Here is a 23202-nt window from a genome sequence, read left to right as displayed (position 1 = left end):
ATTCTCATTCTGAACTTGTCAAATGTCGCTGCTCGGTCAGTGATTTTGGCTTCAGACACCAACAGCAAATGCCACCTTGAGCAGTGCTACGATATGCCTCTGAGTATTGTCAGTTTTTTACAGGACTGGCGCGAGGACACCTGGTGCGTAAAATATGCAGACGTGAACCGCACTGACAAAGCTGCGATATTTGATGAGTTGGGATAAGAACTCATTGCCCTGTTCCAGCCTTTATGCTAGGATAAGCTAACCACCGCCTAGCTCCAGCTCACAACTTAACAAACAGACAAAAGAGTTCTCAGCTAACTCTCAGCAAGAAAGTGAATACACACATAGATGTTTTTCCAAATGTCAAAATATTCCTTTAATACCTTTTTTGATAACCCCTTTACAATGGATGTAAACTTGCTAATTTAATCTAAAGTGGGTATATGCACAAAAAGCTAGCTAGACATACTGATAAGGAAAGGGATGCAAATATGGTTGTGGCTGAGGCACGTCCTCAAAACACATCTTGTACCCACAGTGGAGAAGTTGATCTCTCTGCCTCTTCCACTTGTACCATCTTGATGATACATCAGAATGTCTTTTCTTTGTCTCTGGAAAAAAGCTATTGCTGTATGATTCTGCAAAGCTATCATAAAATCTGAGTGGGTTCTGAAACTATCAGTGTCAGATAGCTGCACCTTTGACCTGTGAAGCTGGACTTGGCACTATGAGAGAGAAGACCCGACCCCAAAGCTGTGAAACAAATGGAGATCAGGGAGGGGCTGTTGCAGCAGAAGGAAATGGATATCATCTGCTGCCATGGAATGACTGCAGCTACAAAGCCAACATGGATTCCCTTTTGTACCTGCTGTTGGTGATTTTGAGAGACTTGTTCCCAGCCAACCCAGCCCCGACCTATGTTTCCAGTTTTAAGTGGGTAAAAAGAAACGGCTTAAGTCATTATTTAGCTAGCTAGAAAGAACACCCAACCCCCAACAAAGACAATCATAATGGACCCTATTTAAAAATTCTATACACATGATCTAAAGTGCGTGGTGGAAGTGCATTTCCGTTGTGTCCAACTCCATTTTTCTTAGTAAATGGCACACGGGGCATGGCAAATGGGCACGAAGTAGGGCGCAAGGGGCAAAGGGGTTGTATTTAGTCCCTGAACTAATTAAAGGAGTGTTCTAGACGTAACATGAGCTTTAACAAGTTGGAGAAGTGAGTGGTTTACTGCTGAGAGTGATGCAGTAACATGGGACGTTTATGCCGCAAAAATAAAGTAGTTATAAACTTGACAGAGGAAACAGAACTAAACTTGTAGCTTCTAAAATAATCAATAAAGTTGCACTGCTCCTCGTACATACTTTTGCACGTCTCTTAATGGGGAGTCGGACAGCAGCTCTGCAGCTCTGCTCTGATCTCTGCTACGTTCACTTTTTTAAAGAATATAACTATCTGAATAATAGGCCCTTTACAGGAAAGTACTCCAGCATACTGACTTCGGATCAGGTTCTTGTTGGTCAATAGTATATTCGCTTTCTGCTGGCTCAAAATAGCAATACACCAACAATGTGCGTGACCACACCTCATTTTAAGACCTACACGCCCATGGGACACAAGTACATTTGCTTCTCACACAATGTGGGTGCAGGCCATGAAAATGACAACGGCACTGATCTGAAAGCAACAATGACCGCTGGGCTGCACTGTGCACTGCTTTGTATCGGGTGTAAGATAGGGCCTACTGAATCTCACCACTACATTACTAGCTGTAAAGTCAAAAGTGAGAGTGTATAGTCCTGGTTATTCCTGAAAAGGCAATGTTAGCAGAGTGGCAGTAAGAGCTTTTTAAGGCTTAGATGGGCATAAAACTTAATCATCAGTGAGGTGATTAACTTTGCTAGATATTCTTTAATGCTCTGAGTTGCTTGGCTGGTGTCACCTCTGTAGCAATGATCATTGAGGTTATTGGGCATTGTATTATTCACAGCTATTCACCTTACTGAAGGTAAGTTTAAATAATTTAACCAATGCCCATGACAACCCTGTGGTATACTTTAATTATCACTGTGTCTTGTGCATATGTCCTTGAAGCAAATGACATGCAAAGATGCAGAATTGGCACAGTGATAGAAATAAGGATTTTGAAAAAGCCGAACCTAAACAATATGGCCTTCATGTTGGGTAGCAGAACTTTAGCCTGTACTTAGCTTGAGCCATCGCTGTCAGCCCTTTTTAAGGCCTTGTCTTGAAACAAGCTCTAACAAGTTGTGTAATTTAGGAGAACCTTTAAATGCTTGTCACATTTGGAGTGACAAAATGTACTTGGCTAAGTTTGTAGTCGTAGTTTGTATGCTCACCCACAGTTACGCCTCTTGATGCCCTTACAGCTAATTTCTTCTGGCACTGACATTGTAAGCAGATAAAAATGCAATCTTTAAAATGGCTGCACTAATAATTAAACAGGCAACTCCACTCAAGTGTGGTGATTTGTGCTAATGATAAGAGAAAAGGAGAACAACATGAGATATAGGAGAGGAGGGGTGGGGGCAGGACAGAATAAAGTTAAACTCTTTACACTCATGTTGGTCTTGTCGCTGCTGGCAGAGGACACACTCCATCTTTTGGCAGCTTTGGCGTCAACAGGTGGAGATTCTCTATCCTTGTCTGCACTGTGAATCTTCCTGTTCAGGTCCTGAAACATGTCCTGGTGGCGTTTCCGGGTATGCATAATCTTCTACACAGGGACATTGCACGTTACGTACAAGGTAAACAGTACAGGCTAACCATCAATCCTACTTTACCTCCTTCACATTTTAATGTCTCGAATCTCAACACTACAGTCACACCCAAGCTTTGAATAAATCTGATAAATGTATGCAAGCATCTAGAGGTCTGAATAGCTAAGAGACATCAGCTGTTTGGTCTATATCTAAAAAGCTCTGTAGGAATCAAAGAGACTAAAATTACCTCAAAGTCAAGCTCTGCATAGCGTGATTTTCGTCTCTGGGGGGGAGATGAGACAGAGAGATTAAAGATGTGTCTTGATATTGTGTGCCTAGTGAGCAGACAAATGCTCAAGTGTTTCTTAATAGTGTAACTCCACATCAGCCAGTCAAAAAAGCGTGTTTGTGGGACCCAGAGGAGAGCAGCGAGTCATGAGGGAGGAAACAAGGTTTGCTGCTGGTCATTCTGACCCTGTTGGCACAAGTTTGCAGTTAACAGATTGTGACCGAATGACCTTTAAGTCCTCCATCACGGAGTGGTGAAGGAAAACCTGACCTTTAGGCTGCTTGGTTGCCGTGGCAGCTGCCGCCTCACACGGCATTATGGAAGTGTGTTTTGCCCTGAAGTGAAAAGACACCAGCAGGCAGATGTCCAGGCCGCTGTGTCGCTGATCACTGTGTCGTCTCATCCTGACACTGCTGTCTGCACTACGAGCTGAGTGAAAACTAACCTTTTTAAAGATGCTGTCCTTACATGGGGCCAGAAAATGCTGGGATACTTCATGAGATGCAGTGTTTGTTATGAATGAAATGAACCTTAATTTTAGCATCAGAGAGTGGGTAACCTAAGCATGCAAGAAATGGAGCACAGTGCTGCTCTTTGGAGACCTAATTAATGATCCTTTCATTCATTTTTATGAATTAATATTCAGTTTATTAATGTGTGGCTCCCTAGTTGACCATCTGTGTTAATCATTTCCCACCATGGAGAGTGTGCTAATGCTCTGTTGGTCAAACATAGCCTGTGGCACTATACATGGCACATAGATGATTCTAGAAAAAAAAAATACAATATCACTTGTAGTTTTCTGTATGAATGGCTGCAGTCCATGCAAAAATAATAAGCTGGCATGATATATGGCAACATTCACATTGATATATGGATAAGAAAAGAAACAGCAGAAATGCTGATCTAGAGTTAAACTGTAATGTCCCTGCATTGAGAGAGTGACATATGATGAGAGGAAAGGATTGTTCACCACAATGTTACTACCATAATTTCTCAAACAGCCAGTAAGAACAAGAACAAATAAATTATCTTTGCTAATTAACCTTAAAAAAATTGAGGGGGAACTACAGTGGCTCTCATGGTACATTCACTAGTGTGTCCTTTTACACAGCACTAATCCAATCAGCAAGCAACTTAAACAGAACTCTTTAGAGGGGACCTATTGTGTTTTTTTTTTTTTCTATTATCTGGTCTATATATAATGTTACCATGTTGGATGCTAATATTAAACGTGGCCAAAGTTTCAAATAACGAGGGAGACATACAGTATATAAAAAGTATCCCTGTGAGCAAAAACCTCAGGCTTCAGTATTCTGAGTACAATGTTTCCAATGTTTTTTTCTACTTTAGCTACAAGATAACATCAGATCATGATGGATGTCTTTATATAGTCACCTGCTTCAGGCATGCTACCCTAAGTATTTACACTATGTAGCCTTCACTGCTACATGTAGCTACAAGCTAATGTCAGGGAAGCATTCAGACTTGGTTGATGTAATTTTCACCACAGTTTCGGATTACTCTCCTGTACAAAAATGCCAGGTTTTGTTTAGAAGCATGCAATCTTGATTGTTTTTTAAAAGATATTTTTAGGGCATTTTGGCCTTTAATTGATAGGACAGTCAAGTGTGAAAGGGGGAGAGAGAGAGGGAGTGACATGCAGCAAAGGGCCACAGGCTGGAGTCAAACCCGGGCCGCTGCGGCAACAGCCTTATACACGGGACACCTGCTCTATCCACTAAGTCACCGACGCCCCACAATCTTGATGGTTGATGTTGTTCATTTCTGCTTGATTTCAAATGATGCTCCTGCTGGAACATTTTCAAATGCGTTAAAAAGCTTTTCATGATGTTTTTTCACAGTAGAAACTGCCACTATCCACAGCTGTTTCCTGGCTGCATGTACACTGCTACATGTAATGTCAGGGAAATATGTAGATTTGGTTGCAGATGTTGTAAATTTCTCCCTGATTTTGGATCATATTCCTGCTGGAGCATGTCTCGTAGTGTTAACAAGCATTTTTTCGTGATTTTTCAGTCAGAAAGTTCTGCACAGTCATTCCCTGGCTCAAGTAAACTGCTACATGTAGTTACATGCTAAAGTCAGAAAAGCATATGATGTTGGTCGCTGATGTTGTTAATTTCTCCTTGATATATCCCCTAATTTAATCGATTTAATCCAAACATTTGAATGATATTGAATGAATAGCCTCTTTTACACTGCCAGATTTTCGGCGAATGTTGGGCCGTTTTGCCGGCAAGCTGCGAGCGTTTAGACACACAGAGAGGGATTTGCAAGCAGATCTGAGGTGCCCAATTTTAAAAATGTTTAAATGTGTGCCAGATTTAGACTCTACAATATTTTGTCTGATAAGATGGTCACTGCGTTGCATTAGGCAATTCGAGAATCATAACTTCTTGCCATGACTTTGATAAGAGACATGACACACTAACCATTGATTTAACACCAACCACAACTTGCTGTCTTTCATGACCTATGTGATGTCATGGCCTTTGGAGACAAAATTGTAAATGTCATCGAATTTGTCATACTGGATGACAGAAGGCAAACAATTCTGATATGCTAGTCTTTTTACTGGGATATTGTGAGGCATCCTAGATGCAGTTCTCCTTGCTGTCCACTATGATAGGCCTACATGTCAAGGGATAAACCCATCAACTGTTTCACCAAAGCTGATTTTGGGCAGTTATCAGGCTGATATCGTGTAGTCCACATATCGTGAAGTTTTACTGACGAAAGTTTATGGAAGAAATTAAGAGACACTAAATATTTAATCTTGAAATGTGAACATCACTGAACTCATAATATTGAAATACTTGACTGTGAAAACCATGTATCTGGATTTTTTTTTCTAAATTCATCACTTTATTAAAATATGAAAGTTCTTAATATGTAATTTCACAAGCTGAATTTGAATATATTTTTGTCAGTATTAAAAAAATGCAGATCCAAAAATTTAAATTTCAGTATTTCAAAAAATGTATTTAAATTGCCCAAATTCAATTGGTCAAAAACAGATATCAAAATTCAAGTTGAAAAAAAAAAAAAAATCAAATAGAACATCAGTCATGTAAGACTGGTCAATTTCAGAGTCAAAAATTCAAAATGAAAAGCATGTTTTGGAAATTCTGAAATTTAAATTTTTGGATTTGACTTTGTTAACACTGAAAAAAATCTATTCAAATTAAAAAAAAAAAAAACATCTCAAGGCTATGAACTCAGTAGCCTCTAAATTTCATTATTACTGTAAGTATTCACTGGTGTTAACATCAAAATACTTTCATTTCTTATTTGCTTCAATGGAATTTTAGCAGGGCTACAATAAAGTTTAGTAACTTAGGAGTACATAAGTACATATATAAGTAATAACTAAATATATAAGTAACTGAGATCAGCAGAAAGGTCACTATGACATGATTCTGTTGTTATTCTAATGGGAATAGTGCTGTGTAATTCATATTATCCTAAATCTATCAAGAAAACTAGTAAATGAGGTTAAAGTGTTGAATTTGCTCTACAAGCAAAAAGCATTAACATCATATGAGCAGAGCAGAGAACGAGGACGCTTCTTCCTAAAATATTATGAAAAACACTACAAAGGCAGTTTCAAACAAAGGCCTGCTTCTTGAGAAATTATGGTAAGCAGTACTGGCACAAAACACAACTTAACATGCATGTCTTGTTTGAAGTATGAAGTGTTAGGCTGATAATGCACTGCTATTACAAGAATATGCTGATTAGTTCAGTGGTCTTACCTCCAGTGAGCTCATGGACAGTGTGGAGACGGTCTCACTCTTGGACATCACACCAGAGTTTCCGGAATCTCCTCCGTCACACATGCTGTTGGCCACCTGGGAGTCTCTGGGCATATTTTGCAGATTGTGTGCAGGTGAGTCTCTGTCAGAGCATGACACACTGATCTGGTCAGCAGGCAGGCTCTTCAGCCCGAAGCCAGGCACTGGCTCTCCACTGGCAGGGTTAGCCAGGTGGATGAGCCTGGTCTGAGGCAGCTGCTCAATGCTGATGTTATACTTGGCTGTCTGCTCCTCTTTCCCCTTGGCCGGCTTCAGGGTGCCTGTGTTGTTGGTCGGTAGAATGACGTACCCCGGGCCTTTGCCAGTGCCCTCAGAGCTGCTGCCCTCCCCGTTTCCTCGAGGCAGCTCTCCATCAAGCTGCTTGAAGAGCTCACCATCGCAGATGTAGATGGATTTGGCACCTGGCAGCTCCGTGCTGATTCCCTTGGTCGGGCCCTTCTCCCTGCGCAGAGTCAGAGTGTGGCTGGTGTAGTCTGCCACATTCTGGAGGTGAACCTTGGCCATGCTGGCCGGCATGGTGTTAAAGTTAGAACCCTTCTGAAGGGTGTGGGTCCCAGAGGAGGCCTTCTCCTCCCCCTGGAGAGATGAGCGCTTTACAGTGCCTGGAAGCAACAGAAAGGCAGAGTTGGACCATGGCTGGATTCACCCATCTGGGGGACCCACTGCTCATTATTTATTCATATCACATATTTGTTGTCATCCAACAAACAAATTGCATACAAATGCACTCAGTAATATGCATTGTGTAACACAAGATTTTGACGCAGAGCTTCTCCACAAGTGTGGGTTTCAAGGTAATGATGGACATAGCAATTTAGCTGATACTGTTATTAAGTGATGCAAATTCTCACACAACTTACCTCAGTCAATAATCCAGCCTTGGGTTGGACAGATACTGAAGCAACCTTCTACTACCACTCTGGTTTAAGTGGTACTGTCTAGCTCTATAGGCTTGTATTTATAATTATAAATTAACAATTTGAGCTATGGGCCCCCACAAGAAGAAAGAAAAAGATATACAGCGGTTTGTTGCACCAGCTATATGTACTTTCCCTCTCCTAGTCCACACTAAACTTTACATTGAAACTAGTTAGTTTGATGGTAAAGCTGTGTCAGTGTTGTACCACAGAGACGTAAGGTTCATCTTAGCTTCTCTGGCGTTAAGTCCAAACCAACCAAAATGCTGTTGCAGAAAATGATGTTTTCACTTCCTGTACACAACAGCAAAGAGGTTAACAGCTAAAAAAAACCTTAATCTACAGTTACTGCAAAGTAACACCAGTGACATTGAGTGCTGGAACCAATAACTACAACATAGCGTAAGATAACGGTATGCTATTATTGAACAGATGAAACTGTATCGTCATAACAAACACATAATGATAATCTACATTGGCAAACTGTTATAAATTGGTAGTTTTTAATTAAAAAGTTATTGAACCCTATATATTTGTTTGCCAATGTGGAACGGAGGATATGCATATGTAACTGACCACTTAAGCCTACGCTGGAGCTATTTCAATCGGTGCAACCCTCAAAATGTTAGTAGCATGTAACCTAAGTTAAATAATGACATTTAAACTAAGTTATGTTTGAACTTACGCATAGCTGGGGCAACATAGTGCTGGTATTTGCATTCATGCTGAACGAAAATTTAAACACTTGTTTTTGCTCCCATTCTTCAGAAGTTTAGGTCAAACATCTGAGACTTTTTTTAATACTCTCAACAGATACATTTCTCTCAAACCATGGTTGCAAATTTAGTAAAATTCACGTTAGAGAGAATATTCCAAGCTAATCCATCCACCTGACAGATGTGGCATATCAAGATGTTGAGTAAGCAGCATCATTACTACACAGATGTGTCTTGGCATGGTCACAGTAAAAGGTCACTCTAAAATGTGCAGTTTGATCACAATGCCACAGATGTAACAAGTTCTGAGGGAGTGTGTCACTGGCATGTTGACTGCAGGATTTATCACCAGAGCTGTTGCCCCTGAATGTTTATTCCACTACCATAAACTGTTCTGTCAATTTGGCAGTACATCCAACCGGCCTCACAACCGCAGACCACACCACATCCAGCATCTTCACCTGCAAGATCATCTGAGATCAGCCACCCGAACAGCTGATGCAACAATTGGTTTACACAACCAAAGAATTTCTGCACAAACTGTCAAAAACCTTCTCAGCTCGTTGTCCTCACAAGGGTCTTGACCTGACAGCAGTTCATTACTGTAACCGACTTGCGGTTGTGAGGTCGGTTGGGTGTACTGCCCAATTCAGGGAAGGAACATCGGAGAGGGCTTACGGTAGTTAAATAAACATTCAGTTCACGGGCAACAGCTCTGGTGGACATTCCTATGGTCAGCATGCTGATGGTACTCTCCCTCAAAACTTGGGAGATCTGTGGCATTGTGTTGTTTGATCAAACTGCATGTTTTAGAGTGGCCTTCTACTGCGACCATCCCAAGGCACACCTGTGTAGTAATGATGCTGTTTAATGAGCCTCTTGATATGCCACACCTGTCAGGTGGACAGGTGAAAAAGTGCCCACTAACAAAGATTTTAACAAATTTGCTGCCAAACTTTGAGAGAAGTATCTCTTAAGGACCATCTCAGATCTTTAACTCAAACCTTTTGTTCGGTGTACATCTGCAGATAAAAAAGTAGACATTATAGTTGAGACATGATAAAAAATGTTGTGAGGCAACATGAAAACCATTGTCACTGTTGGTCAGCGAGCGCTGACAAGTCCACTTAGCAACTGTGACCACAATAACCAAAACCGTTTACCACCCTTCAAACACTCATACCGGTCAAACTCTGACAAATGAGACAACAGCAAAATATCCCTAAAAAATAAATTCTAGAAAGTCCTTGTTAAAATATCTCTACTGAGAGTACATGGCTGACAGCGGGTTTGCCTTGACCGCGTGACCCAACCTCATTTCACTATAACAACTGCTGGCTCATGGCAGCATGCATATCCCAAGCTGTGTCCAGGCTGGTAAACAACATCAGACAACGCTCTCTCCACAACAGTAAATATCTTACAATCGCTCTCTGTGCTCCTCCTTCCTACTTGACATATACAAAAAAAAAACAAACAAAAAAACAACCATCCCTCTCTGTTCTTTTCTGTCTTTTCTCGATCAGGCCTGTCTGTGTCTCAATAGCTTTTCTGCTCCAGATGCTTTTCTTGATATCCTGTCTCAAGAGATAATCAGTTTTTCACTCCCAGCGGATATCAGAGCAGAGCCAGTATCTGATGCGGCACTGTCGGGAGGGACTTAATTATACAGCGGCAGTGTAGGAGAGACTCAGACAGCCCTATTTATCTGCATATAACTGCTCAGCACACGTTCATCCCACTCCCATCAGCCCGGGCTAAACTGCCTTATGCAGCAGTAATGTGCTGTATTTCTTGTCAAAACAGCTCCTTGGCGAAGGGAGGCTGCTTTGATGTTGATTGTAAGACACAAGTGCAGAACTGAGGGGGAACATGCCTCACATCTGTTCTGACAACGCTGAGGAATTTGACGCAGTCAACATTCAGAGAGGAGGCACAAAGAGACATCTGTAGCTTCTGAACAGTAGTCCCCAAAGTCAAGTCAAATGCACACGTAAACACAAAATCAAACAGGCTCAACCTGGAGCTTACCTGATCGGCAAGCCATATCCACGTCTTTCTCAAAGTCAGTCTGAGGACAGAAAACAATAAATATTGTATTCAGTGTACACAACATGCCACACTGAATAATAAATCCTCGGAGGTGAAAATAACAACATGCATATTCATACCATAAGCTGGGCATGACCATTCTGGAAAGATCCTCCTGAATCTCCATTAGCATCCTCCTGGCGGTCCACCACACGGCACTTTACTGCCTCCTGAACCTGTAGAAAACCATGAGAGCAGACGTCACCATCTTACTGGCTCAGGGGCATCTGGACAGTAATTGGGAGCCTGATTCTGTGGACCCACGCATTTGTTGTCTTTTGTACGCCCAAATGATTTATTCTATTGTAGTGTTCTCAGCTCTGAAACAGAAAATGTCCCCATATATTCAGTACATTTTCCTGGGTGCTCTCAGTATCATCTAGAACAGTGGTTCCCAGCTGGTGGGTCGTGGTACAAAAGTGGGTTGCGGGTCCATTCTGAACGGAGTGCAAGTGACTTGCAAATGTGTCAAGTTAAAAAAAATAAATAAATTAAAAAAAAACAAAAAACAACATTATCTTTAAATTCAGTGAATTTCCAGCACAAAGCTTTTATTTTAAAGTGCTGTTTCCTGCTGTAGAGTGACAAATGGACAACTACTTGACGGAGACAGCAAACTAGCTTGATGACATGGCCAAATGCAAGTGTGATGCTGAATGTATTAAATTGTGTGGACCTCTAACTAATGACCAAGGAAAAATCTGGACCACCTGGCTGGACAAGTTGGGAACCACTGATCTAGAACATTTTCACTATTCACTGTCTACGCAGCAACTCCAGACCTAACACCCAATGACAATACTGACAAAAAAAGTTTACTAAAAGGTCAGGAGTTCAACCCAAAACAAACATACAATAAAACACTCCGTATTTTGAGGTCATGGTCATGGACCATTATGACCATTGATCAAGGGGTTATATGGGTTGATGGCGGTTCTAAATGAAAAGTCTGGGGGTCACCAAAATCCTTGGACCAGAGTGTTGATCAAATGCATGGACCAGCCAACATACCCGCTGGTAAAAAATTTGAATCTGTCCCCTACCAGGATATATATTGTGTAACTGTTCGATACTTAATCTCTAGAAACACATCTCTGCCTATGTATGCAGAAGCTGTGGGCAACGAGACACAGATATTAGCATCGGAACTGTTTCGGTCTTCGTCTGTAACCTATTTGTAGTCCGAGTAGAACTGACCAGTCATGTTTGATTGGCAGGTAAACAGTATGTTGAGAGGTAAAACAAACTGGCTGAAATGCAATCTTGGAACCTATCTATTGTCTGATGACAGTTCAGCATGGAAGAGGAAGTCTTGGCCTGTATATCCACTGGCTACACCCAAGATTCGCGAAAACTCCCAAGAGATTTCATGTTTCATCGTTTTAACCCAAACTATTATCTGTCAATGACCTTAAATGACCATAAAACAGCAAGACAAGAAGATTTTGGGATTTTGGAAATCTAGGGTTACCACCTAGCCACAACCTCCCAAGGGCTTACTGTCATTAGACCGATAGCCGATGGGTGCCAGGATTGATCAGTATTGTACTAGCTTTTATGTGAAAGCTTTAACTGAATTCCATATCAGTATACAGAGAATCTCAATGGGAGCTGCTATTCATCATTTATAGCCCTAAACAAAACCAGGAACAAGTAAAGTCAGTGGTCATGTGAGGTACCTCTCTGCGCAGGATGCAGTGCACCATGACAATGACGAAGCCTTCCAGTGAATCAAAGACAGCAAAGAGGATCTGGAAGAGCGCAGAGCGCCGGTCTGTGATTGCGAGGACGGCTGACATCCATGTGAGGGCCAGGAGAGGCAAAACTACACAGGAACTCCACAGTGACGCCCTGCAGGACGGGAAGGGAACCGCAGTCAAGGACAGCACAAGTAATCCTTTGTCAACATGACATAGAGGGCAAGCCTACAATGTTGTCTGACAGTTATGCTATAAGACCTTTCATATTTTTCGTTAGCTAAAATTTAAAAATCTGTTAAGGCAAGCTTCTTTACAAAAATTTCCAATAAATTAACTAGATTTCTTTTCTCTGGTACAATAAAAAATGTAGAGAATGTAATGCCTAACACAATCTTAAAGCAATCTCCTGCTTGCCCTTGATAACTGCCCACGCTGTTAGCATAGTGTTAGCAGCCTTCAACTCTACCCATGCATAAATACATAACATCACAACAAATAATTATGTTACTATCACAAACAAAAACATACATCCATTATCTGCAGATATATATGTTCATAGTTCACATATATTACATGCATGTATGTTTAAGATGGTTCAGTCAAACCATAGAGGATCTAGTGCCACAGGAAAGAGAAGGAGGAGTGAGGGTGAGCAGTGGGGAAAAACGAGTGTAATGAGGCTGAAACAGAATGCAAAGACAAACAGAGGAGGCAGAGCAGAGGACAGAGAGACAGAGAGAGAAAGAAGACTAAAGAAGTGTCATCCCCACGTCCGTAGTTTTGCTCCCACTTTGCGGTCCTTGTTTTTCTCTCTGACTCATTCTACTTGTTGTAATGGGCACGTCAGTAATGAACAAGAACAATAACCGCTCACAGTGTGAGTGTCATGAAATGATCTTTCACTCAGATTCTCTTACTAAAGCTATTCATGTCCAAATATTTATTTTTTGTTAGAGAAGAGGAAAGGGTACTTAAAGTCATTAAAGGCAAAAGTGCTGCATTCAGAAGTTTTATATAACATCTCACACCATATGTTTAGCATTATATATACTTCCACAGCACTAATTACAACTATAAGGACAAGAGTCACGTCATACTAACCAATCTGGTGCTCTGAGTTGCTCTTTTGAACAAAATACTCCCTCTCACTATTTCCAGTTTTGGATATATCCTATTTTTTTTCAGTATCTGATCAGTGTTAAGCTGCTGTAAATAATACTTCATGTAGGTGTTTCACATTAAAAGGCCAGAAAGAGAAGGGTTTTGGCCCTTCAGCTGCTTGAATGCTTTTTAGTATTTAAAATGTGGATTATGAGCATTAAAATGTCAGAAAACACATTTCTCTGACATAAACTATTTCAATATCCAAATACAGATCATCACTAGTGTGTGAGGCGGGTGAGCAAATGTTCTCTGCAAGAGATTACTGATTAAGCTATGATGCAAAAATCACCACAAATCATGCACTAATAGATGAGATTCAATGGGATAAAAAACTTTATTTTTAAAAATTATTTACTATCATAATAATGTTACTGCTGATAAGATATTCTAGTTGTTCATTAAAAAAAACCCTTTGAGACCAACCGCTCACACTTTTATGATTTTGAAGACATTTTCATTAATAAATTACTGTCTATTTGTCAGACTGTCTTATTCCAACCCAACTGCCAGATAAAATGTTAGCATTGCACATTTCTGGAAACCATGGATATGTTACATTTGCACGTTGTTATGTGGTCAGTGTTGAAGCTATACTTTTCAACAGTGCTGTGGTTAATATGTGGTTAGATTTAAGCACAAAACCCACTTGGTTATGGTTAGGAAAAGATCATGTTTTGGGGTCACAATCCCCGCTGGAAAAGCAGTGATGTCTCTCTAAAAACAACTGCATTTGTTAAAATATCCCGGCAGAAAATGCAACAAAGTCTGGGTAAAGAAGAAATGCTTTTCATGGCACTGATCCCACTGGAAAACCAGTGACTGGTCACTTAAACACAAGATAAGTGTTTGTTGGTCTTGAACAGTGGTCTGCAGCTTGGCGGGTGTCTCACCTTGGACACGCCATCCACCTGATGACAAAGTCAGCTCATATACTACGTCACTTCAGAAACACTGATGTTATATGTTTGGCACATGCAAGTTTGACGTGTTTATGGTTTTCAGAAACGTACAATCCCAACATTTTGTGGTGGCTATTAGGCTTCTTATTCAAATCCTATCAATGCAACACATTTTTTAAGGTCATAATGTGGTGTGCATTCACAAGGGTATTCCAAAATCTATCAAAGTAAAATAACACAGCCCAACAGATGGAACACCATGAATGAAATAAAGGCAAAAAAAAGGCTGGCTAGACCAACACAGTAAATAGGTTTGATAGTGTTTGCCATTATTCTTTTTGAGCTCATTGGAAATTGGATGTCTAATTATGTGAATCCTATTTAGGAGGCTTTTCCACCCCGCCAACAGTAACACTCTGGAGGACATACTCAACAATAGTTTTGTTAAGAAATTAGTCAGAGTTATAAATACTGAAAAACTGGCCCAGCAAATCAGCGCTGCCTTTAAAGTTCAGAATAGCTGAATCCTACCTAAAAGCTAATCCAAGTTATTTTCAGTTTGTTCTCCATATTCAATGTTGATAAGCAAAACAATTTAAAATGTAGACCTACAAACTTCTCCATTTGGAGGGAGTGTTGTTCTCCACAACCTGGTGTCAGAGAAATATGTGGAATTACCATTACTTAACACCGCATTATGAGGTGGTTGCACATCCAAATGAAAATTAAAAATAAAAATTATATGCTGGCACCATGAAAACAGTGCCAATACAAAGTCCAAATTCCCTGGTTCCATTCATCACACAATGAACAATGGTTATTGTTATGACCCCATAGTAAGTATGAAGAGCGAGAAAGTCCTTGTAAGGAGGAGGTCGGAGATCAAGGTGGTGGATGGGTCAAACAAACACTGGACTTTAAGCTGGGAGACCACTTTTAGGTTTAGTTTGGGCAACAGTCCATGTGGAAGCCGCCATTAAACAATAACGGCTACCAGCTAAGTGTCATGCCGACGTAAAAGGACAGCTTTTTTCATTGTTGTCTGACACTGGAAGTCACTGACCCAAGTGCTGGTTTTTCGATTATTTTGAAGTGAGACCTGTATGTGACAGTTATTTATTTTAACTGAATTCCCAATCTTTTTCTCAACCTAACCAAGTCATTTTGGTGCCTCAGTCCAACCATGCTGCCACCATGTTATTGAACCCAATATGGCTACCACCATGTAATGCGGTGTTCAAAGGTCATGGTCATTTGAAGTATTTCTGTGAGATCACGTTGGTTCTACAGTTCAATCCACTGGGGACAGGAAACATGAAGTTAACCCAAAAATCCATTACAACACATTTGTTCACCTGGTAATGCCTATATACTAATCAATATGCCATAAACACCAGGGTGAAGTAACTATACTAATGTTTGTGGTATTTACAGTGAGTACAAACTGCAGAATTGTCAGCCTCTTCACAGTAATTAGCTGTAATGTTTGCTGACTCCACTATTTTCACCTGCCATGTGTAATGAACCATGTCAGCACAAGTATTAAATGAGTGATAACATGTAGGAGGTGATCCAGTGACATGGCTGAGCCAGACAGAAAAAATAAATTGATACCATACCAAATAAATCTTGTATTTAAAATAAAGGCTGATATGCGGTTGTAAAACCACGGTGGAATCAGAATCAAGATTATTATTATGAACATTTAAAACTGTTGCCTATTGTATTTAAATCCACCCATATCATATAGAAAGTGATTTTGTAAATGTACTAGATACATGTAAGCGTGAAACAGGATTGGGACTAAAAGTGACAGAATGGGGATATGTACTGTTATTTTGCTTGACTTTAGTGTGAAATACCTGCTGTAGTGCTATGTGGGTGATTCCAATTTTTACACATATTTTATTTAACATATTTTACTCCTTGCAGTAGTCACAACCACTAGCCAGAAAAATAAATGTGTCTGATGTGTGTGAAGTGTGTCAGCAATGTCACGTTACAGACTATGAAGTGAAATGATGTGTATTAATTGCTCAGTCACAGCTATTTAAAACATAGAAGAGCTATTTAGAGGTTGTATTTGTGGATCATAGCAGAGAGCAACACTCCCTGCAAATAGGAGGCGGATAACTCCACACTGAACCTCTAGAGTCATGATCAGATTCTATTAACACAACAGCGAAAAAGTAGGAACTAAAGGCCTGGGTTGATAATGGAAATGATCCATATAGCTAGGGCACTCATAGATCTCAGCACGACATATATATAAACTGAGACAAAGCAGTGTATTGCTTTCCTCTGTATACATAGCCATGGCCTCCTTAACATTTTTCTGAGCAGCTTTCTGACCATCTGTTAAATTCCTGATAAAACAGGATATCAGTAGTGTCTAGCTTCAGTATTGTGACGAATTTCTTAGTGAAACAAGATAGGCATACAACGCTGGGATGAGTTTGATTTGACTGTCATAAAGTGGGGGTGTTATATCAGTAGGGTCCCAAAAGTGTACACATAGTGGATAGTAGCAGAAATGGTTTAGAAAGTACCCGTCAAGTGGAGCGACTCCATCGTATGCTCCAGGTTATGTTAGCTGCTGAAGCAGGCCACTGTACAAAGCCTTGCACATAATCTGGGGCTGTCACAGATATCACTCTCCTCAAACTGAATAAATTCTAGCCAGTGGGCCCGTAACCATGGTATTTTGGGGAAACAAAGACACACTGATGTGCCATACTGTTGCTAGCCAGCTAAATAGCTTTGTACGGCTAAAAGTTGCAGATTGATTGATGCGTGCATGTCATGATATTATTGGTTGATATTGGTTGGGACTAGCTAAGCAGAAGTCATACTTTGTTTTACAGGAAGAAAACATGATTGGATTTTGATATACTTTTTAGGACAATCGGAATGAAATTTAGAGCAAATTTTACAATAACCAAAACAGAAGGAAAGAAAAAATACCACCTACCACCTATTTCTGAGTCAGGGAACAATATGCAAAACAGGTCTCTTATGCCCTCATTTGACTTGCGCAATTGGTGTTTTGTCACCATGTTCTGACACCACAGTATGTCTGCTTTTTGTGTAGGTGTACAGCCAAATGTTCAGAGATCTGTTGCGGCTGACCCTGGTACTGGTGTTGGAGATGAGAGTAGAGGCCTGGCAGAGACGAGGGTAGAACAGAACTAGGAAATACCTGACGTTATTGATGGGTTTTCTTAGTAATTTTGTGTTTCTCAATCTGGATGTGGGATTCCACTGCTTTGATTTCCATCATGCCAAGTTTGAAAAACTTTTTGCACAAAATACACAGAGGCTTGTATGCATTGCCTTGTACTGGTTTTAGCAATGCCGCAAAATGTTGCTTTAACAGCCAGTTTTTGTTGAATGTGCAATTTTCCTGTATCGTGCAGGGTCAACATATCCTTAAGGAATGGTTTGTATGATATCGTACAAATTAGCACCCCACGAATGACATTATGTCCTTAAAATAAGTGTATGTAATTAACATAAGGTTACAGGGGTTAGGTTTAGGCGAGTGAAGTTCCTGTGGTTAGGTTTCGGAAAAGAAACATGGTGACGACGTACCTTAAAATGACTCAAAGCTCACATACATCTGAACATCTTCTAAGGAAAGTACCAGGGGAAAGTCCTGTTTTTTGTGACCCAACCACCATCCCAACCTGCCTCCTTTCGAGACTGCTCGGGGCTGCTTCCTTGTTTACTCCCATCAGCGCATTTGACATGCTCGCAGCCTTCCAAAATATGTGGGTTATGCACAAATTACTGGCTCATAATTACGTGCAACATGTACAAATTTAGGAGCATTCATTTTTGTAGGAAAACGTACGAACAGTTCATGAGAACAGCCTGCCAGCGAACAGTGGATCCTCTGCTCCACGGAGAACAAAAATGTGAGTGTTGTTGGTTCCCCACTATTCTGATCTGATGTTATTGTGAGAGGCACTTGGTAAGGGAAGTTAAAAAAATGATGTTACCAGTTATTTTGAGATTTTACATTGCAAAAAAATAATAGTCATAAAATCCTACTTCTGATGTACCATTCTTTGAAAGGTTGATTAAAGACTTTTTAATACCGATTAAAGCTTTATTTTTAGATTAATGAATTCAATGCCTTTTAGGAATCTTTAAGAACCCCCAGGACCCCTGATAATAATACAAATAAATTAAAAATTGTCTTTTTTTGTCATATATTGTTAAATAGGTGTTCAATATGGCTGAGGATTTGATCTAAAAGGGTTAAAAGGCATTTTTCATTTCATCTTGACTCTAAAGGGACAAACACACACACACACACATACACACACAAACTCTCATTCAGTCATTACTCACATATGCATAATCATTGACATATATACAGTTAACACACAGATTGCTGAGCACAGAAGCTTCAGAAGCCCTTCATATTGAGAGAACCTGCCTGCCAGGGCATCAGGGAGAAGAAAAAAAGACAGAGGGATAAAGGAAAGAGAACCAATCAAGTGAAGGAGAAGAAGGGAGGCGTACAGTAGAGGAGAGAACAGAGGTAAGAAGAGTTAAGGAAAAATAATTAGCGGGACTAACATGGCGTTACTGGTAGCTGTGGTGGAAACGTCAGCCGAAGAGATAACTCCGCACTTGGCACATTTGAGCGTCATATTGTACAGTGGCACTGTCATCTGACTGCAAAGTCAAATTAACACGCTGTAACATACACAAACAGATACAAATGCACCTACACACAGACTCGCACAGATGCGTGTGCGCACACGAACACGCACAGTCACGCAAACAGTGAGTCACAGTGTTCTCGCACAATCTCTCTCTCAGGGCTACAGTCCAACCGGTTGTGTGTGTGTTTTGGGGGTTTACCTGTGTGTGAATCTGGGGACAGGGGAGATGGGGCCAACACATAGCCATTGGTGGATATTTCATGTTACACATGTCTGATTCTCTTCACAAATGACGAGTTTGATGACCTGAAAGAACTGAGAGTCCTCTCTGTTTATTTAGGATTTCACTGTTATCTGCTCGTAATACAAAAAGGCTTAACGTAAATGCCTGATTCAATATGCCGGTTGTGGATTTCCATTCCTGGTCCTCTGATCATGATGATGTGCCTCACCCCTGGTCATCTCAATTTGTGCTAACTGCTTATTACGAGCACTGCCAAGTTCTGATGCAAAGGTTTACGTACTCAGACATTTCAAACCTCCACACACACAGGTGCCAGCGACTGGCTCTGTCAGTCATTACTGTCAGCATTCAAGAAAGAAGTTTCCTGTCTCAAAAGTGATGAAAGAGTTTCATAACATCAATATATTCAGTATATTACAGGTGTTCAATTCTGATGAGCAACTGAGTCACTAATAAAGTGTCTGTGTTCCCTCAACCGGCCATTACCTCTCCCATAGAGCTGCCAAGAAGAAGTTATTACAGAGCGCAGGGTCCTGGAAGTAAAACTCCTCTTCATTTTACATTTACTACATGGACAGTTTATAGGGACTGGCAGTTGGAACACTAAATTGTCCAAACCAAGGTGCATAAAAACTGTTTTATAACAACTTGTGTCTTACTTTGTACCCCTGGCTACTGATTCTGTTGGTCATTATAACATCGTGCTCACTAAAATAAACCTCAAAACATGGTGACACCACTAAAACTAGTTCCAACGGAGCAAGTAACATTCAAGTTCCAATGGTCAGACATATTGTGCAAAGTTTACAGCTTGCCCTCTTCCAAACACGCTTGATTAACTGTTCTACTAACTGATTGTCTGAACGCTCCGGTTTCTTGCCACATCTGGCCTATTTTTACTAATGTCACAACCAGATCCCAGCAATTATTGGTACGTTGACGAGTACAATGTTAGCATAACTAAAAGAACCATTGACCAGAGCAACAAACATCAAACCAAAGTAATAAACTGTAGTCTTTCTTTGTGGAGTAAAGTCAGATACAAGACCCATTCTGAATGTCATCACTTGATTAAATGGGCATTGGTAGTGGTTATTGGTGTCACAGATATGGGTAAGAAGGCTCCTGCTACACTGATAAGTCTGTCAAGAATGTCATTATCAGCTTTTATACAACAGTTAGTTCCAACCGGGCTTTTAAATTGGACAGTAGGCATTCCATGAGTGTTGATATACAGTATAACAGCACTGGGACTTTTAACTATGCATCACTCCACTTTACAGGTGTTCTGAGCTGTTAATTTTGTTAATCATTAGTTAGCCAACATTAAGGGTCGTAACAAACTTTGCACTGCAAAATGAAACATACTACCACAAATAACATTTGAGTTAAATAATGAATGGTCAGAAAAGGAAGAAGGGACAGAAATAAGCCTCAATACTTTACTGTGAATGTCCAGGTACGCTCATATAACACCAGAAGAGGATGCAAAGTACTGATTAAGCTGTTAATGCATCAGCATCACAGGTATACAATCAAAGTGACTGTTAACAGACTTACTTCCCAGGTCACCAAATAAATGGCAACACAGATGTAGCCTACATGATACATAGCAGCTGGTCGGTGTAGACCTAGCTTACACAAAGTAGCGAGCTAATGTGCAGGAATGTTTTGTGTGTTGTTTGGCAACAGTCCAATCCCAGTCCAGTTGCCAAACTATTTGTGTTGATGGAGCCAAATATTTAATTAATGAACAAACAAATCATAACCTGTTGCTGCTTTTCATTGTTGATAAATGGCGCTTGTAGAACTGTTGTATAAAAGCAATATCACACTCGAGGTTGTGCTGTTGTACTGGATATCAGCACGGCTGTGAATATCTTTGGCCTGTGGCCTCGTGCCTACGACTGAATCACAGACGTGCTGATATACAGTTCAACAGCACTCCTTTTCCTGTCATATTGCTTAATCAAATGCGTGTTAGCATCCAGAGCAGATTTCAATGTCAATCCCATTAGGTTCAGGTGCACAGACTTCATGGTTACGTTAAGAAAAAACACCATGGTTTGGCTGGTTTGGTTTAATATAACTATATTACATAACTGACGTATCTGACATACATCAAAAGACACTGTTGACTTTGTTTTGACTTGTGGGAACACAAATCCCAGTCTCCTGGGTGAATATCTTTGTTTCTTCCTGTGTATTGTCCACCACCCCAACCAGCCTTCCGACAGGGACTAGCATGCTCTTTTTACTACTGTTATGTAAGATGACTTCCTATGGCGCCGCATAGCAAGTAACCTGCCCATTTAATTGAGTGATAACATTGAGCTGGGTGGTTACAATTTTGACAGGTGTTTTTTTTTTTTTTTTTTTTTTAATTTTAAAAAATCCTGAGGCGTCCAGTAGAACAGTGGGTACAGCCTGTGCTTCATGTACAAAGGCAATGTCCTTGCCACAATGGCCTGTTTGATTGCAGCCCACGGTCCTTTGCCGCATGTCGTCCCCTCTCTTGTCATTTAAGGCAAAAAGCAAAAAAAAAAAAAAAATCCCAAAAAAACCCAAAAACAAAAAAACAAAATCCTATCATTGAGCTTAATTGTGTTGTGAGAGCTGCAAACACTAAGTAGCAGCTAAGGATTGCCCTTCAAAAAAACGACGTCTTTACTGAATCCATTCTTCCCTCTACCTGTGAAATGTTCTCTGTGCCACTGGCTGCAACACAAGCCCAAAGCATGATCAATCCACACCTGTGTTTAACAGCTGGACAGGTGTTCTTGTCATGAAATGCTGCTCTCTTTTTTCTCCAAATGTAGCTTTGCTCATTGCATCCAAAAACTTCCATTTTAACTTCTGACACTGATTTTTGTGGTGGGGACACAGGAAATGCTTTCTTCTGATGACTCTTCCATGAAGGTCATATTTGTACAGGTCTCACTGCACAGTAGAACAGAGCATTTACAGACTCCAGTGTCTGATAAATCTTCCTGCAGGTCTTTTTCAGTCAAACAGGGGTTTTGATTTGCCTTTCTAACAATCCTACGGGGAGCTCTCTCTGAAAGTTTCCTTGGTCTTCCAGACCTCAGAGTGCTAGGCATCTGTTTAGAGGAGCTCATGGCTGCTGATTGTTGGGACAAGGTTTCAGGAGTCAGAGTATTTATAAAGCTCTGAAAATTTCATCACCTGGCCTTTCCTAAAGATGACTGTGAACAAGCCATAATCCTAACTTGGTAATTAACTAATTAACTGTACAAAGCCAAAATAATACTCTAATCATTCTTAAAATGTTGAAAAGAATGTTGAATCTTTAACTTCATGTTTTTTGGTGATCAGTTCATTTTCTGCTCACTTAACGTTTCACAGTAAACAAAATTTAAACCAGGGGTGCCCAAACTTTTGCATGCCACTGTACATGGGACTGACACCAAAACCAAGATTGCTGAAGCAATCCCTGTTTCCAAATTCATTTATAGCCACAGTACTAGAAATATCTCATTGTAATGCAGTGTTGTCTGCCAGTTCTTCACAAAAATTAGACAAAACTGCAAATTGTATGCAATGTTTTGGGTGAATTTGGGTTCTAAAAGGACTTATACTTCTACAAAGCCTTTCTAGTCGTCTGACCACTCAAAGAACTGTCACACTGCATGTCACATTCACCCTTTCAGACACAGGCTACCATACAAGGTGGCACCTGCAACTCAGTTAAACATTCACACGCACATCATTTGGGGGTTTCTTGCCCAGGGACAATTCTACCTGTGGAATGGAGTACCCAACGATTAAATCGCCAGTCTTCCGATTAGTGCTAAACCCACTCTATCTCTTGAGCCTCAGCCGCCTAAGGAGATCACGGAAGGATATAGTATAACCTTTTTCTACTTATTATACTTAACAGTATACACCTGATGATAAAGCAATAGGTGATTTCCAGGTATGATCACTGA

General features: G+C 40.4%; 1 protein-coding gene across 11 annotated transcripts in view; it reads right to left on the bottom strand.

Annotated features, from left to right (window-relative positions):
- The window catches only part of adgrb1a (adhesion G protein-coupled receptor B1a), a 264518-nt gene that overhangs the window by 1849 nt on the left and 239467 nt on the right, over positions 1 to 23202 (bottom strand). For 5 of the 11 annotated variants that reach the window (XM_033641593.2, XM_033641588.2, XM_078171997.1 and 2 more), the window contains 7 exons: positions 18920 to 19018; positions 12249 to 12420; positions 10650 to 10745; positions 10510 to 10549; positions 6786 to 7447; positions 2965 to 3000; positions 2573 to 2731 (listed from right to left, as the gene is read on the bottom strand). In XM_033641593.2, coding sequence (XP_033497484.1) covers positions 2573 to 2731; positions 2965 to 3000; positions 6786 to 7447; positions 10510 to 10549; positions 10650 to 10745; positions 12249 to 12420; positions 18920 to 19018 — 1264 coding nt within the window. The remainder of the gene's footprint in view (positions 1 to 2572; positions 2732 to 2964; positions 3001 to 6785; positions 7448 to 10509; positions 10550 to 10649; positions 10746 to 12248; positions 12421 to 18919; positions 19019 to 23202) is intronic. The other 6 variants (XM_078172001.1, XM_078171998.1, XM_033641591.2 and 3 more) reach the window with 3 other exon arrangements.

The sequence above is a fragment of the Epinephelus lanceolatus genome, chromosome 10 (assembly GCF_041903045.1).
Source record: "Epinephelus lanceolatus isolate andai-2023 chromosome 10, ASM4190304v1, whole genome shotgun sequence".
NCBI classification, from domain to species: Eukaryota; Metazoa; Chordata; class Actinopteri; order Perciformes; family Serranidae; genus Epinephelus; species Epinephelus lanceolatus.
This window is presented reverse-complemented; position numbering and strand designations above follow the sequence as displayed.